The 13432-nt window shown below is 39.4% G+C and overlaps 1 protein-coding gene across 3 annotated transcripts in view; it reads right to left on the bottom strand.

Annotated features, from left to right (window-relative positions):
- The window catches only part of LOC138109695 (uncharacterized), a 59527-nt gene extending 46143 nt beyond the window's left edge, over positions 1–13384 (bottom strand). For 2 of the 3 annotated variants that reach the window (XM_069013553.1, XM_069013554.1), the window contains exons 1-8: positions 13182–13380; positions 12851–12951; positions 12449–12518; positions 11299–11429; positions 9532–9620; positions 8293–8392; positions 6886–6929; positions 5660–5737 (exon numbers count right to left, since the gene is read on the bottom strand). In XM_069013553.1, coding sequence (XP_068869654.1) covers positions 5660–5737; positions 6886–6929; positions 8293–8392; positions 9532–9620; positions 11299–11429; positions 12449–12518; positions 12851–12951; positions 13182–13347 — 779 coding nt within the window. In that variant the 5' untranslated portion in view covers positions 13348–13380. Of the gene's footprint in view, positions 1–5659; positions 5738–6885; positions 6930–8292; positions 8393–9531; positions 9621–11298; positions 11430–12448; positions 12519–12850; positions 12952–13181 lie in introns of all 3 variants that reach the window. The other variant, XM_069013555.1, reaches the window with a different exon arrangement.
- Positions 13385–13432: the final 48 nt, after the last annotated feature.

Below are 13432 nucleotides of genomic sequence, written 5' to 3'. Positions count from 1 at the left end.
AGCAGCAATTATGGTCATGGCATCCAAAGGTACCTTGGCTAAGTGGCATCCTTCAACAATAAAGGAATTACATCCATTTAGTGACAAAATCCCTATGTAGGATGAGGTAGTATCTAGCAATGGAAACAATTCCGAAAGGGAACTAATGCAATTAATTCTAATTAAATTATATAAATTAATAAAACACAGCACTAGACAGTATCAAGTACTACTTTAAAAGTATTTAAGAAGTTATTTTATCACAGGGTCAAAATACACAAGTAATGCACATCAGTTTGTGAAGGGAGCTGACAACTACCATTCTTCAATCCAAAAGGTCTGGTTTGGGTTGCATGTTTACTACTTAGCAAGTAACTATATTATATACATTAATAAACCAGAGAACTGAATGAGACCAAGGTAAGATGACACCTCAGAAAACCCCACCAAGCTGGGGCTAGATGGGAGCTAACAGTTAAAGCAGGTCTTAGTGAAGACCCTACAGCACAGGGGTAATCAAGTTATAAAACTGGTTTTGCTGCTGAAGTCACCTTCTCATCAACCTACTCTTACAGCAATCAAGACCCTCAGTCTCCTGTCAAGTTCTCTGCCTGCCAACAACTTACTCTTGGATTAATTTTTTCCATGTAAAATGTTGGTTTTTCTTCAGTTTTGGCTCTCAGAAATGTTACAGTTTATGGGCATATCACAGGTGAAACACTGAGCTGTCTAAGCAGGGATCTCCTCCCTGTCTACTTTGGGAGGATGCACTATTCAGAAGCCTCTGAGGAGCTATGAAGATAACCTTCCTTCTTATTTTGCCATACTTCTTAACACCATCTGCATTACAAGAAAAGTAAAATCCATGACCAGTACACTTCAGTTAAGGGAGAGAGACATTACTTGAGACAGAACACGTATTTCTCCTCTCATAAAGTGTCAAATCTCTCACGTATCTCATTCTAGCCATTACTGCTAGATTACTAAGATTACTGATTACTGGCCATAGAAGATGGGACAGTCAGTGTAATACATTTACTTGCAGGGGAAGTTGCTGCAAGAAAGAAAACAAAACCCCACAGCAATGCATGTGACATGGAAGTGAACCAGGATCCAAGTAAGCTGTGGTATGAACTTTTAGCTTTACAGCTAACGCAGGATCCTGGAATGTGACTCGGTCAATGTCACACCAAGGAGAGCTCTAAGCCAAGCTTCTCAACTCCTTAGATACTGAGTTTAACCATAATGCTATTAGGCAAAAAGCAGAAGCTGCTACCACTTCTTGCAGTGTTTTGACAACAGGTTCAAAACCTGTAATATGTCAGGCAAGATCAGCACAAACTTGCAAGGTAAAGGTATAAGCATCTCTTTACATGTAGGTACCAAAATGTTTCCTAGCATGCAATCCTGTTTTAGGCAAAACTTACTGATTGCATCACTTACCCCTCTGACTAGGGCATTTCAAACTATGTCTTGTACCTAAACTTTTAATGGCCAATTTCAGGCTAAACAGACCAGCTGCCTGGTGTTTTCAGCTGTCTGGAATAGATGGTGCTACAGAGAAAATAACATTCCACACTGCTGAATGGGACTTGCATGCTGGATTTTGTTCTAGTCCCAAACTGAGAAATCTGGATCCAGCCCTTAAGAGACTACAGCTATTGACTTACCCTTTTGGTCATCACAGGCCAGAGGATTATGCAGTCTCAACTCTTGGCTTAGGGCAAAATGCCAGTGTTTATCATCTCCTCAAAATGATTACTCTACTGATCAGCCTTAGTTTATTCTCTCCTGCATTTCAAAACAAAACAAAACAATGTACTAATCACCCACTGGCACTAAGTAATAGCAAGAGACAGCAATGTCTGGGGACAAATGAAATTAAATAGAGAGCTGTGCATTATCCATATAGTTCTGGCAATACAGTTCATTTTGACACACGGCATGAATTCTCCATTGGAAGGTGTGCATTAGACATTAAATAGGGAGCTGACCATCATTTCTGCTGACCATCTGCTAATGTATATACAAATAACACAAAAGGAGTGCCTTTTTTGATAACACTAACTTAAAATCAGCATTTAAGACTGCACATTAGTCTTCTATAGGCTATGAACTAATGGTTTCTTGCACTTTCTCTGTGAAACATTGGAGAACTCACACAAGAAAAGAGTCAAGCAGCCACCTTCTCACTGGAAAAATAAACAGCACCTACCTCTTCTACCTGTCTGCCTGTTTTCATGAGAACTGGACAAAACCTTACAGCTTCAAGATTCCCACCTTTAAGTCAAATGCATTAAGGAGATACAACCAGCAAAATAGAAGAAATGCCAGTGCTTTAGGTCAATAGACAGAAAGCAAGTTTGGCTTCTATCAGCTAAAGTAACTTGGAGAGTCACAAGCTGGAACATGCACTTTACCTGTTTTACATTAAAAACCTACTTTAAGGAGATGACAAAGAAAATTACAGAATAGCTTAGGTTTTAATAGCTAACCATTAAATGGCCACAATATACCCACACAAATATTCCTGAGATTTAAGGTACCCTTTTGTGGGGGAATTGAGTTCCCAGAAGTATCTGAATCAAACATTTCAAGAAAATTAAAAACAAACATACAACTCCCCCACAAAAAACACCAAAAACCCACCAACTAAACTATGTTGGATGAATAAAGTGGATTCAATCCAGTGCCTCAATACTCACTGAGACATAATAGTATATGCACAGAATATAAGCTCTAACTTGCCTGGCTTCATTTAGATTAATTAAAATACTCTTCTCTATGAAGTTAATTATTTTTGCTTATGCATAAAAAATAGACAAGATTTATAAACCTGAAATGTAATAAATTCTTTGAGTTTTGTTCACAAGTTAGAAAAAATCATACCCACCAATCCTTCTTAGACAGAAGAGCCACATGGATTACTGTTCTTGGGGAGAAAAAATCCTCAAGGACGGACAAAAAGATGACCCCATGCTAAGGCTAACCAAGCTCACCCTCGGCAGTACGGTGTGAGGAGGAGAGAGGCTGCCCTCCAGTGTTCAGTCACCAAACTCAGTAAGTGCACGGGATAGCTTTTCTGCTCTTGGCTGCACAAACACACTCACGGAGCAAGAAACTCATATGTGAAAGGCACATTAATGATAAACACAGATTTAACTTGGCTTCTTCCCCCTCCTATTTACTGATTTAATTGGGCTGGTTTGGATTTAACATTAGATACCACAGATACAATGATTTATTGAAATCTAAATTATGCACACTTACTTTCAGGAGACTGCTAAAAATGTAGTTTCTCCTAAACAGGGAGAAACCATTAATAGACACAGTCAAGTAACTTCTGCAAACTCTGTCACAGCTCTATTGACCTATTTGAAATAGAGCAGGTGTTAGTGGCAGGAGGTATGGCACATTTTGGTCACTACTGAGACTGAGGTACCATGTTATTATCATACATTATTATGACTGCATTATCTGCATGCACTGAAAACAGATTCAGACTGTCTAAATAATGAAAATTTCATGCCACCAAGTTCCTTTACATTAAAGAGTGAACAGGTTACTACTAAACCATTAAATGGAAAACACAGTTTTCTGCATCCCAAAAGCTTTCACAATACTTCCCCTTCATGCTCTTGGGCCTAAGTATAGCAAACAACTATTTATCAGGAAACCAAAATTTATCCAATTAATCTCCTCCCTGCCTTCCTTCTCCCCATATCCTAAACGGACATGCTGGATCACAAGTCCACTTCAGTCAGTGAAGTAGATCTCCACTCTGCATCTCCAAACTTAAAATCAAAGCTCACACATTATTCTGGTTTTGACTAGTTTTAGGAGCTCATCATACAGGCTGATGTGTCACATTGTTTTATTTCAAGAATTTCACCAATTACATGTCTAAGACTCAAAATTTGCAAACAAATTGACTAGTTTTAGGGTACCATGATCAATTCCTCAGCAGACTTAAACTGAAGGTAAATAAATAACTGTTATATTAGCACAAATAGAGTTATGTATGGTTTTATGTATGGTTTAAAGGCATGTATGCATATCGACAGGGACAAGGTAACAGAGCAGTATCAGGTGTTAAACTTCTATATCCTTTAACAGAGACTCAATTCAGCACTAGTCAGCTCTAAGCCACAAATCTACTATGATTTTAGACAAAGTTCTGTGATTTTACAGATACAAAACTATTAGCTACGCATATTCATGTACGTATACTCATCTGTAAAATGAATTACTCCCACTCCAGTAGCTCACAGCTTAATATACTCAAACTTTTCTTTTTTTAAGCCAGATTGACATTCCTCACAGAAAAGTCCTTAAAGACTTATCAAACATTTTAGTAAGAAAATTAGTATTCTGGTTTTTTACTTTAATTCTTCTATAAAGCAAGGTCTTCCAGAGTCACAGTTACAGATTTTAAGAAGTTTCATGATACAGCATAAGGAGAAACATCAGAATCGGAATTATAAATTTCCAAACTAAATAGAGCAACTTGTTACTATGAACTCTCTCCTTTGATTTCCCATAAAACACAACAATGAAGAGTGAGTGCAGTTTGTCCAGGCCTAGTAGCCTTCCAATACATGAGAAGAAATGTCTGACCCTGTTTGTTTCAACGCCATCCATGTGTTCACCTTTAAATCAGCAGCGCTCAGGAACTCAGAAAAACAGAACACATCTTTTAGGATCACACTCTGAATCAGCAGCAGTCGCTACAAAGAGAAGAAAAAATCCAGGCAGCCCTAGGGCTCTTCAGATAGCAGGACACAGTCCTGCTGGCTCGTCCACCTGGACCAGAGCCGACTTGGGAGCAGGAAGGAACCCACTGTATTAAAGCACTCTTCTCTCCCGCATCTCCCCGCTGCTCTTCAGCCTTTCCTCTGTCACATAAAAGAAGCACTGCCTTTCTCATGATACAGCACAGGACAAGATTCCTCCCTCTCATCCCAAGAAATACAGAAGTAACTGCAGCCAGAACCACCCATCCTACGCAAAAAATGTATTCTCCAACTACTTTTAAACTACTCTTAAAAGCACGTTGGTAGAAAGCAGGCTCCCTCAGCAGGCAGAACGACACACCTACATGTAACTCTGATTCAATAGGTCTGAACACAAGATACACACAGAACTTTTTGGAAGGACTGACCATTCAACACATTTGCATTCATCAGGTTATCCAGCAGGACAGAACTATGGCTTATACTCATCTCTGCCAAAGCAAATTATGTCAAATTTGTGACTGACCAGCAAGTAACTCTGATCTAACTGAACACTAATGTAACAGCATCCAAAATACCAACATTGTCTTTTCCATTACAATCATGCATGAAAGTCAGTAATAAATATTTTCAAAAAGCAGAGGATACTGAAGGAAACAGGAAAAAAAAAAGTTTAAAAGGGAAAAAAAATTAATCAAAGGGCTAATTTGTTTTTCAAAATCTGCTGAAGTTAACAAAAGAAAGACCCTGTCTGACCAAAAAGGAAAACTTCAAAAGGGAGAACAGAACTCATAGAAAAGTGATGTTGAGGTGGCAAAATATCAAGAGGCCCATATTGCCTCCCCCAAAAAGAGCAAGGTAGAAGCAGTTTTGACCTCACAGATACAAGAAGAAAACCTCATCTTTGGCCCACTACAAACGTGCATGATGGTATCAAGTTTACCTACCAGTCTGGTACTGTGTGCCAATCAGTGAATATTCCACCTGTACACTGAGCACCACATTCAATAAGATGACCTGCAAGACTGGGAAAATGGCATTAAAATAACTAAATATAATGCAAAATCAATTTTCACAAATCCTACTTTTAAATACAATAGTACAATGGAAATAGAGCTAAATAACAAAACATGCTACTTTTCTCCATAAGTATCTAATACAATTATGAATTATGCATTAAAGCATAACAAGGGATCCTGAAAGATGAATATAGTGTTTAAAGGATTTTTACAAGAATTTTCCTGCAAAAACTGAACACCTAGAAGATTATCTAACACCTAAAACCAAGTTTCCTTAGTAATTTCAAATCTTGATCTAAATTCAATATCTTAGCAGCCTGCACTCTATGTAACTAAACAGACAAAGACCATTTTTAAATGAAGAGAGAGAAAATCTCACCTCCAATATGAAGGACACAATGTATTATGATTCTGTATTACTATTCTCAAAGTTTGATTGTGATAGTCTATAAATATTCAACAGAATTATGGGGAAAATCTTCATCTCTATCATCCCCAACTCAGTGGAGCCTGAATGAATTTCTCTCCACATTTTTTCTCAAGCAGAAGTTCAAGCACACTAATGAACAGTGTGTGCTCAGGCTATCTAAGTAATCACTCATTTTTATGAGGACTTCAGATATATGATGCAGAATGTTAAATTAGGCAGCATAATTCTACCCCTTTCTGGATCAGATTCTTAACCTTAGGACTACAATGAGGATTTGTACATGGGAGAACTGACACTGAGCTTCAACAAAACCGTATCAGGATGCTGCCCTCTGACTGAACCTGCTTTTGAGCATCTTTGAGTAAGCCCTGTGACCACCCCAAATATCAACAGTGGCAGCCAAACAGAAAAACCTTGGAATCAGTGGTCTGTACTATAAGATTTCATCTCTTGACACAAAATGAACAGAAAGTTAAGCTGCTAAATAAAATCTTTCAATCCTTTCTTCCTTTTGTTATTTTAAGCAGGTTTCAGAATGCAGTTTCTGTAATTTCAACTCCAAGTGAGAGTAGTGACCCTCAAAAAAGAACTCAAAACCTAACAAAATCATTAAAATAAATAAGTTCAATGACAATATGAAACATCACTATGTGCTGAAAAAGTTGGTATCTTGACATTATGATATGAAATATAAATTTACCCAATTTCTTCTTATATCATTTACCTTCCCGCAGCTAGCAAGTCATAGTCATCCCTATTCCAGCCAAACTAGAAGAAAAAGACAAATATTTTAAATACATAAACGTTTCATACAGTACAAAAAACTGCACATAGCATGTTCTTTGCTTTGAATAACAATTCATTGGATATATTTTTACTTAACTGTAGAAATGTAAGTAATAATAATTGGCAGGCACTGTACAGGGATTTGAGTTCCTATACAGCAAATTAGCAAAAAAATCTCTGACACATTTCAGTTTTCCTCCTATTGATACACCCCAACAAATACAAACTTAAAGCCATATTCTCTTCAAAAAACCTGGACGTGCAACATCCGTATTACTTAAAGCCTGCACAACCTACAGGTTTAAAAGTACAGTACCTATCTTGTGTCACCTGAACAAACCACTGTGGGTCTTCAACTTCTGAAAATTATCAGTTCCTGGAGTACTACCAGTCACCCTTAAAAACTGCAAGTATGCTTTCTGTTTAACTAGAAATTTTAACTAGAATCTTTTCCCTGAGTTCAACCTAGTGCAAGAAATACAGTAATTGTTTCCTATTTAGCACTTTGCAGAAATCTTTCTAAAAATCTTTCAATGAATTAGATAAGGTCTTTCTGGAATAGATAACACACACTGACAGTTGTTATTTTGAGAATGTAAAGAACTAGGAATAAAATAACAAGTCATAATGGAAATTATACATGGAAAATTAATTAGGCAATGTTTGACATGCATGAAGTCAAAGAGTATTATGTTTTAGAAAGCATGTTTTTAACTAAATACATGCCCCCCTATTTGTTTTAAATATGCACCAAAAGACAGCTTCCATATTTTACCTTGTGTGATCCTTCACAAAAATTAATGAAAACCTATTAAAAATGCTTCAGAAAACCACATACCCTGCATGTGCAATTTTTTTAATTTCAAGGAGTTTCAGAAATGCTGCATTGAAACCTACTGCTTTAAACAAAACTGTTTACCCACTGAAGGAAAAAACCCAGTGTTTTAAACCATCTCATGTGCTCCCCCCAACCAGAGTGAGCTCTACTACCGACACCTTGTGGTAAAGAAAAATATACTTGCACACCAAATTTTGAAGAAAGGCAAGGGAAAAAAAAACCCAAAACAAATGGTGAGAGTGAAATACTGGTGAAAGAGGCTAAGACTTCCTTAACTTCACCCATGCTTTCCAGCTTAATGGCATAGAATTTAACAAATATCCCTGCTATCAATTTAGGAGAAGGGGAAGCTAACAACTTTTCATGCATGTAAGAAAAAAATACAAATGCGCATTGTTTTTACATTTAGTATCTACATTTTCACAAGGAACAAAAATTGTCTGACAATAACTGCTGAATAGTCACTCACATATATTCATTATCATATGGAAATTAACTTGTACTTACAGAGTGAATGAGTGGTCCTAATACAATCCCACTGTCAACACATCTGCCCGTCACAACAATATCAGCTCCAAGGTCTAGAGCTCTGCTTATTGGTCTTGCACTAAAGGTGACAAAACACAGCAGTAAGTACTTCCATTTTTAAAGTATCATTTAAAAAACAGTTCCCTGATACACACAGGCTAAAAATCACTTAGGAAGTCAGTAAAGTTTACTTTAACAACCAATTTGTCATTATGTATATACATCAAGAAGATTTTAAAGAGCAGTCATTGAGACACTATCAAATTCTGGTACCTAAATAACATAACTGAAACACTTATCTTGATGCCCATAGAAACTGCCCTGAACAAAGTGCAGAGTAGGAGACTTCTATCATCAATTATGGAAAAGAGTGTTTATCAGAGATTCATTAGCCATTCAATTTGTAGATGAGTGTATAAAGACAAACATTCTCCATAGATAAAGCCTGGTCACCTTGCCCTCCAATTTTAAACCTTTCAGGTCAATTACCTAAGCAATTTAAGAACTTGCAATACTGTCCAACTTAAAGAGCACTGTGCAAGAACAGGATCACCACGAACACCAATTGGAAGAGACGCACGTGACCATTGTCCCATTTCTCAGTACTTCCCCTTCACTAGACCTGATTGACATTGATTCATCTGATGTGGATGGTGACAATGAAAATGTGACCGATCTCAAACAGGTAGCTAGAACACCTGCATTCAGAGATTTATGGAAATCCTAAGTAGCATAAAGGAGGAAACTGAGATCTTTCAAAACAGTGACCATCCTGAAAAAACAGTTTCCAAAATTTTGACAATATAAAGCCTGACACACAGTTCAGTGCAACCTAATGGAACCTCCTACAGCACTCACGTCCCTGAAGTCCTCACTTGCACTTCTCTAGTGACAACACTGTAAACTACTCCATGCTGCAACAGAACACTAAGCGTATGAAAAAGCATTTTTGCAATTGTAATTAAACTAACGCTATTTTGGCTCAAACTAAAACCTGATGATTCACAGATGGTGTATTGCTAAGGAGTCATAACTTAAAAGGTTATAAACTAAAACTCATTTACAAGTTGTAAACAAATATTTTTTCTGGTTGCCTGAATAATTCAAAGATGAACCACATATACTAAGTGGTTCTAATTGCAAAGCGAAACAAATTCCCATATTCAATGTGTTAAAATTATTTGTTCGTAATAAATACAACTTGCTAAAATAACTCACCCAAGATATATGTTCATGCTGTGAATATTCTCTGGAAATTGTTTGCCACTCTCTAAATCAGTGATACCAGCTCCTTTTAAGTTCTCCTTCTGTTAGAAAACAAGCAGAACACCCAAGCTATGAGTATTTTGAAGTTTCTACTATAAGCCTTTCATTAGTATCAAACAACAGATCCACTTCACAACAACTCTAAGCAAAGCATAATAATTAAAAGTATTGACAATACAAATCAGCTGAATGGCTAAAAGCCATAGATATGCTTTTAACCACAACTTTTCCAGCATGCAGAAAACTAAGTCAGTCTTTAAAGAAAGTAATGCTCATTCACATACAACCAACTACAATCAACTGGTGTATTTCCTAGGCTTTAAACTGTAATTGCTGTAGGACTAAATAAATCAAACCCTGCAAACAGAAATGTGTCTGCCACATCTGCAATGGTGTCATAACCAGTGAACAAGGCTAATCCTGTAGCTTCATACAGTACTTAGAGTAAGTCGTGGTTCCAGAGCAGTAGGTGGGGGGGAGGGTATAGTTTTGACCATGCATTAGGCAGCTTGCCAATCCAGTGGACTGAGGGTGCAGTGACTGCATAGACACAATGTCTATGGAAACTGTAAATACTAATTTACAGGTGGGATCTGTAGTGTGGGAAAAAACCCAAAACTTCCACTCTGAACTAATTTGGTATGCTATGTTAATGACTGCAATACTCCAAACCACAAGTAACATTTACCATGCTCCATGTATCAACAACAGAAGTTGTTGGTAACCATAAAAGCTGTGTCTTTTTTGTTCCTGTAAGTTATGTACTGAGAACGGCATAGAAAACAATGCATTTCAGATCAGACACATCTGTAACAAGCTCAAATAATGACCACTTCACTGTTGTACCAGTAATGAAATTCTGGCCTGCAGACAGTAAAGTGGTTTCAGTAGGGCAGAAGTTTCTGAAAATGGAGCCCAAGCACTGCACATAAATTGCAAATGAAGAATCTTACTTGACGATCTTCCACATTCAAGAGCATGCAAGGAGTAACAGATCCTATGCAGATAAACAATTTTCCAAGTTACAGGCAGATATTTAACCACAGTGCAAACCTCTCCTCTCTTAATTACTACTTTGTATAAACTCTTTTCCCAGTAACTTTTCAGGTATGGCCAACATTTTTTTGCAGATTTCATAAAGTGTAATTCTTTAAGCAAAAAACAAAAACAAACATGTATTTCATCTTTCAATTTTTTTTTGTCACATTTTAACTTCAATCCTCTCATTTAACATTACCTTACTGCCTGTAAACTAATTACTTAAAAACAGAAAACCAGCTATCTATAAACAAAGCAACATCAGGAAGTGCCTGTAAACCACTAAAAAAGCTAGAGGGGATAAACATTTGAATGTGTGGTAGCCACACCATATTCAGAAGATTTAACGCACATGATTATCTAGTTTAGATAGAAGCAGTAAGCAACAGCACACAATAGCTTCTCCTGAAGAGCAGGCAGACCCTACAGCAGCTTCACATTTCCCTTCAAAAAGCTAAATAGCAGATCCACAAGCTAATGAAATTCACCTCCATTATGTAGCAAACACTACGTGTGCCAAGAATTGTATTCATGCGTTTAAAAATTAAAAGATAATGAAGAACAACACTTCTGATAGTAAAAGACTACTGCATAAAGACACACAATAAGTTCCTATGGGACAGTAAATACCACCTTCATGCTATACAGACTCATGCTAAGGCTTAAAACAAAGTGAAATACCTCACTCATCAGATCATCTCCAGCAACAACAGCTATTTTCAAATCAACATCTGCTTTCTTTGCCACCTCCTGAAGGGCAGCTGCACAAGCAAGTGGATTAATTCCACCAGCATTACTGATGACACGAACACCTAAGAAAAAGAAAATGGCAAATGAAGTTCAGCAGCATCAATAATCAATCACCTGTATTTTAAAAAGTGTGCTGAAACACAAGCAAGGTATCACCTTTGCAAGGTAACAGACATACAATCAAGCAAAGTAGTAAAACCACATTAAAATATGAACCACATTTAACCTGTGAAAGGATCACAATAAGCCAATACAAAATTGTTTAGAGAAGAGTAACTGCTATAGATAATTCTCATTTATCCTTTATGAATGGAAGGAGAAAGTGACCAGAAAGACACACATAATGAGGCAGACAGCATCGAACATCCCTGACAGAAACAGCAGTAAACACTGTGAAGCTTTACTAATGTAAAAACAAAAAAAGAGTGATTAGAAAGTAATATTGTAGAACTACATGGAAATTTTGAAAAACTAGAATTACGTTGAAAACATTTTTTAAAAGATCTGTAAAGCAATCTTCCATTCACAAATTAAAGCTACAGTAAGAAAAACATGAAAATATATATCTACAGTTATAACAAGTATCTCAAATCAACCCAATTGCACCATCAGACCTGTACCCTACATCAGTTACAATGGGATTTTTCATAGAATCCTAGAATGGTTTGGGTTAAAAGGACCTTAGAGACCACCTAGTTCCAAGTCCCCTGCTATAGGCAAGGTTATTCAGGGCTCCATCCATCCTGGCCTTGAACACTTCCAGGGATGGGGCATTCACAACTTCTCTGGGCAACCTGTTCCAGTGCCTCACCACCCCCACAGTAAAGAATTTCTTCCTAGCAGCCAATCTAAATCTACCCTCCCATCAGCTTATGGCCATTTCCCCTTCTTCTATCACTACACATCCTCGTAAAAAGTCCAGCTCCAGCTCTCTCGCAAGCCCCCTTTAGGTACTGGAAAGTGCTGTAAGGTTTTCCCAGAGCCTTCTCTTCTCCAGACTGAACAGCCCCAACTCTGTCGGCCTGCCTTTATAAGCAGGTGTACTGAATTAACATACAAACTCATGCAAGAAGCAGCCTACCTTTCCTGTGAATATCTTTTATATAGGGAGCCATGGCAGTGGAGACAAAATCCGGAGTGTAACCTAAAACCTGAAATAATTAAGAGCTGTAACCACTTCTCACAGGTAGGTCAACCCAATCCCTTTCCCTGATTAACACAGAAAAAAGTACCTCTGAAAATGTTTGGCAAATACGATGAGAAATGACATGAACATTTTCACTATGTGAAACTGAATGGATGCAAATACATACATGCGAGTAAAAAGTATACTTAAGGAACCATGTCCCCGTAACCAGGCATGTCTTAAGCAGGCTTCGGGCACGATTTGGGCTGAAGGAGAGCTGGGAGGTCGGAAAGTACCGGAGCGCACCGGGCCCCGGCCAAGCCCAGCATGCTGGGGCCGGACACCGGCTTTACTTACGGGAGACCGGGCCTTGGCGGCCGTCAGCAGCGACATGGTGATCTCGGAAAGGTAATCGAAGACCAGGAAATCCAGCTTCCCCCCGTACAGCAGCTGCGGCACTGGCGGGGCAGGCAAAGGCGCTGTCAGCACGGGGGCACCCCGGCCTGCTCCTACCCCCGGTGCCGGCCCGCCCCGCCCGGGCGTGCGGCGCCAGCCCCGGCCCGCCCGCTTGCGCAACGTGCTGGGGGCCGCCGCCGCCAGCCGGGCTCGCCCGGCCTCCGTGCCCCGGCCCCGCCGGGTCTCCCGCCGCCCCCCGAGCAGCCGCTGCCGCTGCGACCCCGCCGCCCACCTGCGGTCGCCGTGTCCCCCCAGAAGCCCGAGGCGCAGCCGATGCGCACCGCGGCGCCCGCCGGGGGCTCGCAGCCCGCGCTGCGCCGGCGGCTCCAGCGGGGCGGGCGGGCGGCGGCCCCCAGGAGCCGCGGCCCCCGGAGCCCCAGCAGCGCGGCGCAGCTCATGGTGGCAGCGGGCGGGAGCGCGGGCACCGCCCCGGCTGCGGCCGCCTAACAGAGGGCTGGGGAGGAGCTGCAGCCTGCGGAGGCG

The sequence above is a fragment of the Aphelocoma coerulescens genome, chromosome 4 (assembly GCF_041296385.1).
Source record: "Aphelocoma coerulescens isolate FSJ_1873_10779 chromosome 4, UR_Acoe_1.0, whole genome shotgun sequence".
In the NCBI taxonomy this organism is placed as follows: domain Eukaryota; kingdom Metazoa; phylum Chordata; class Aves; order Passeriformes; family Corvidae; genus Aphelocoma; species Aphelocoma coerulescens.
This window is presented reverse-complemented; position numbering and strand designations above follow the sequence as displayed.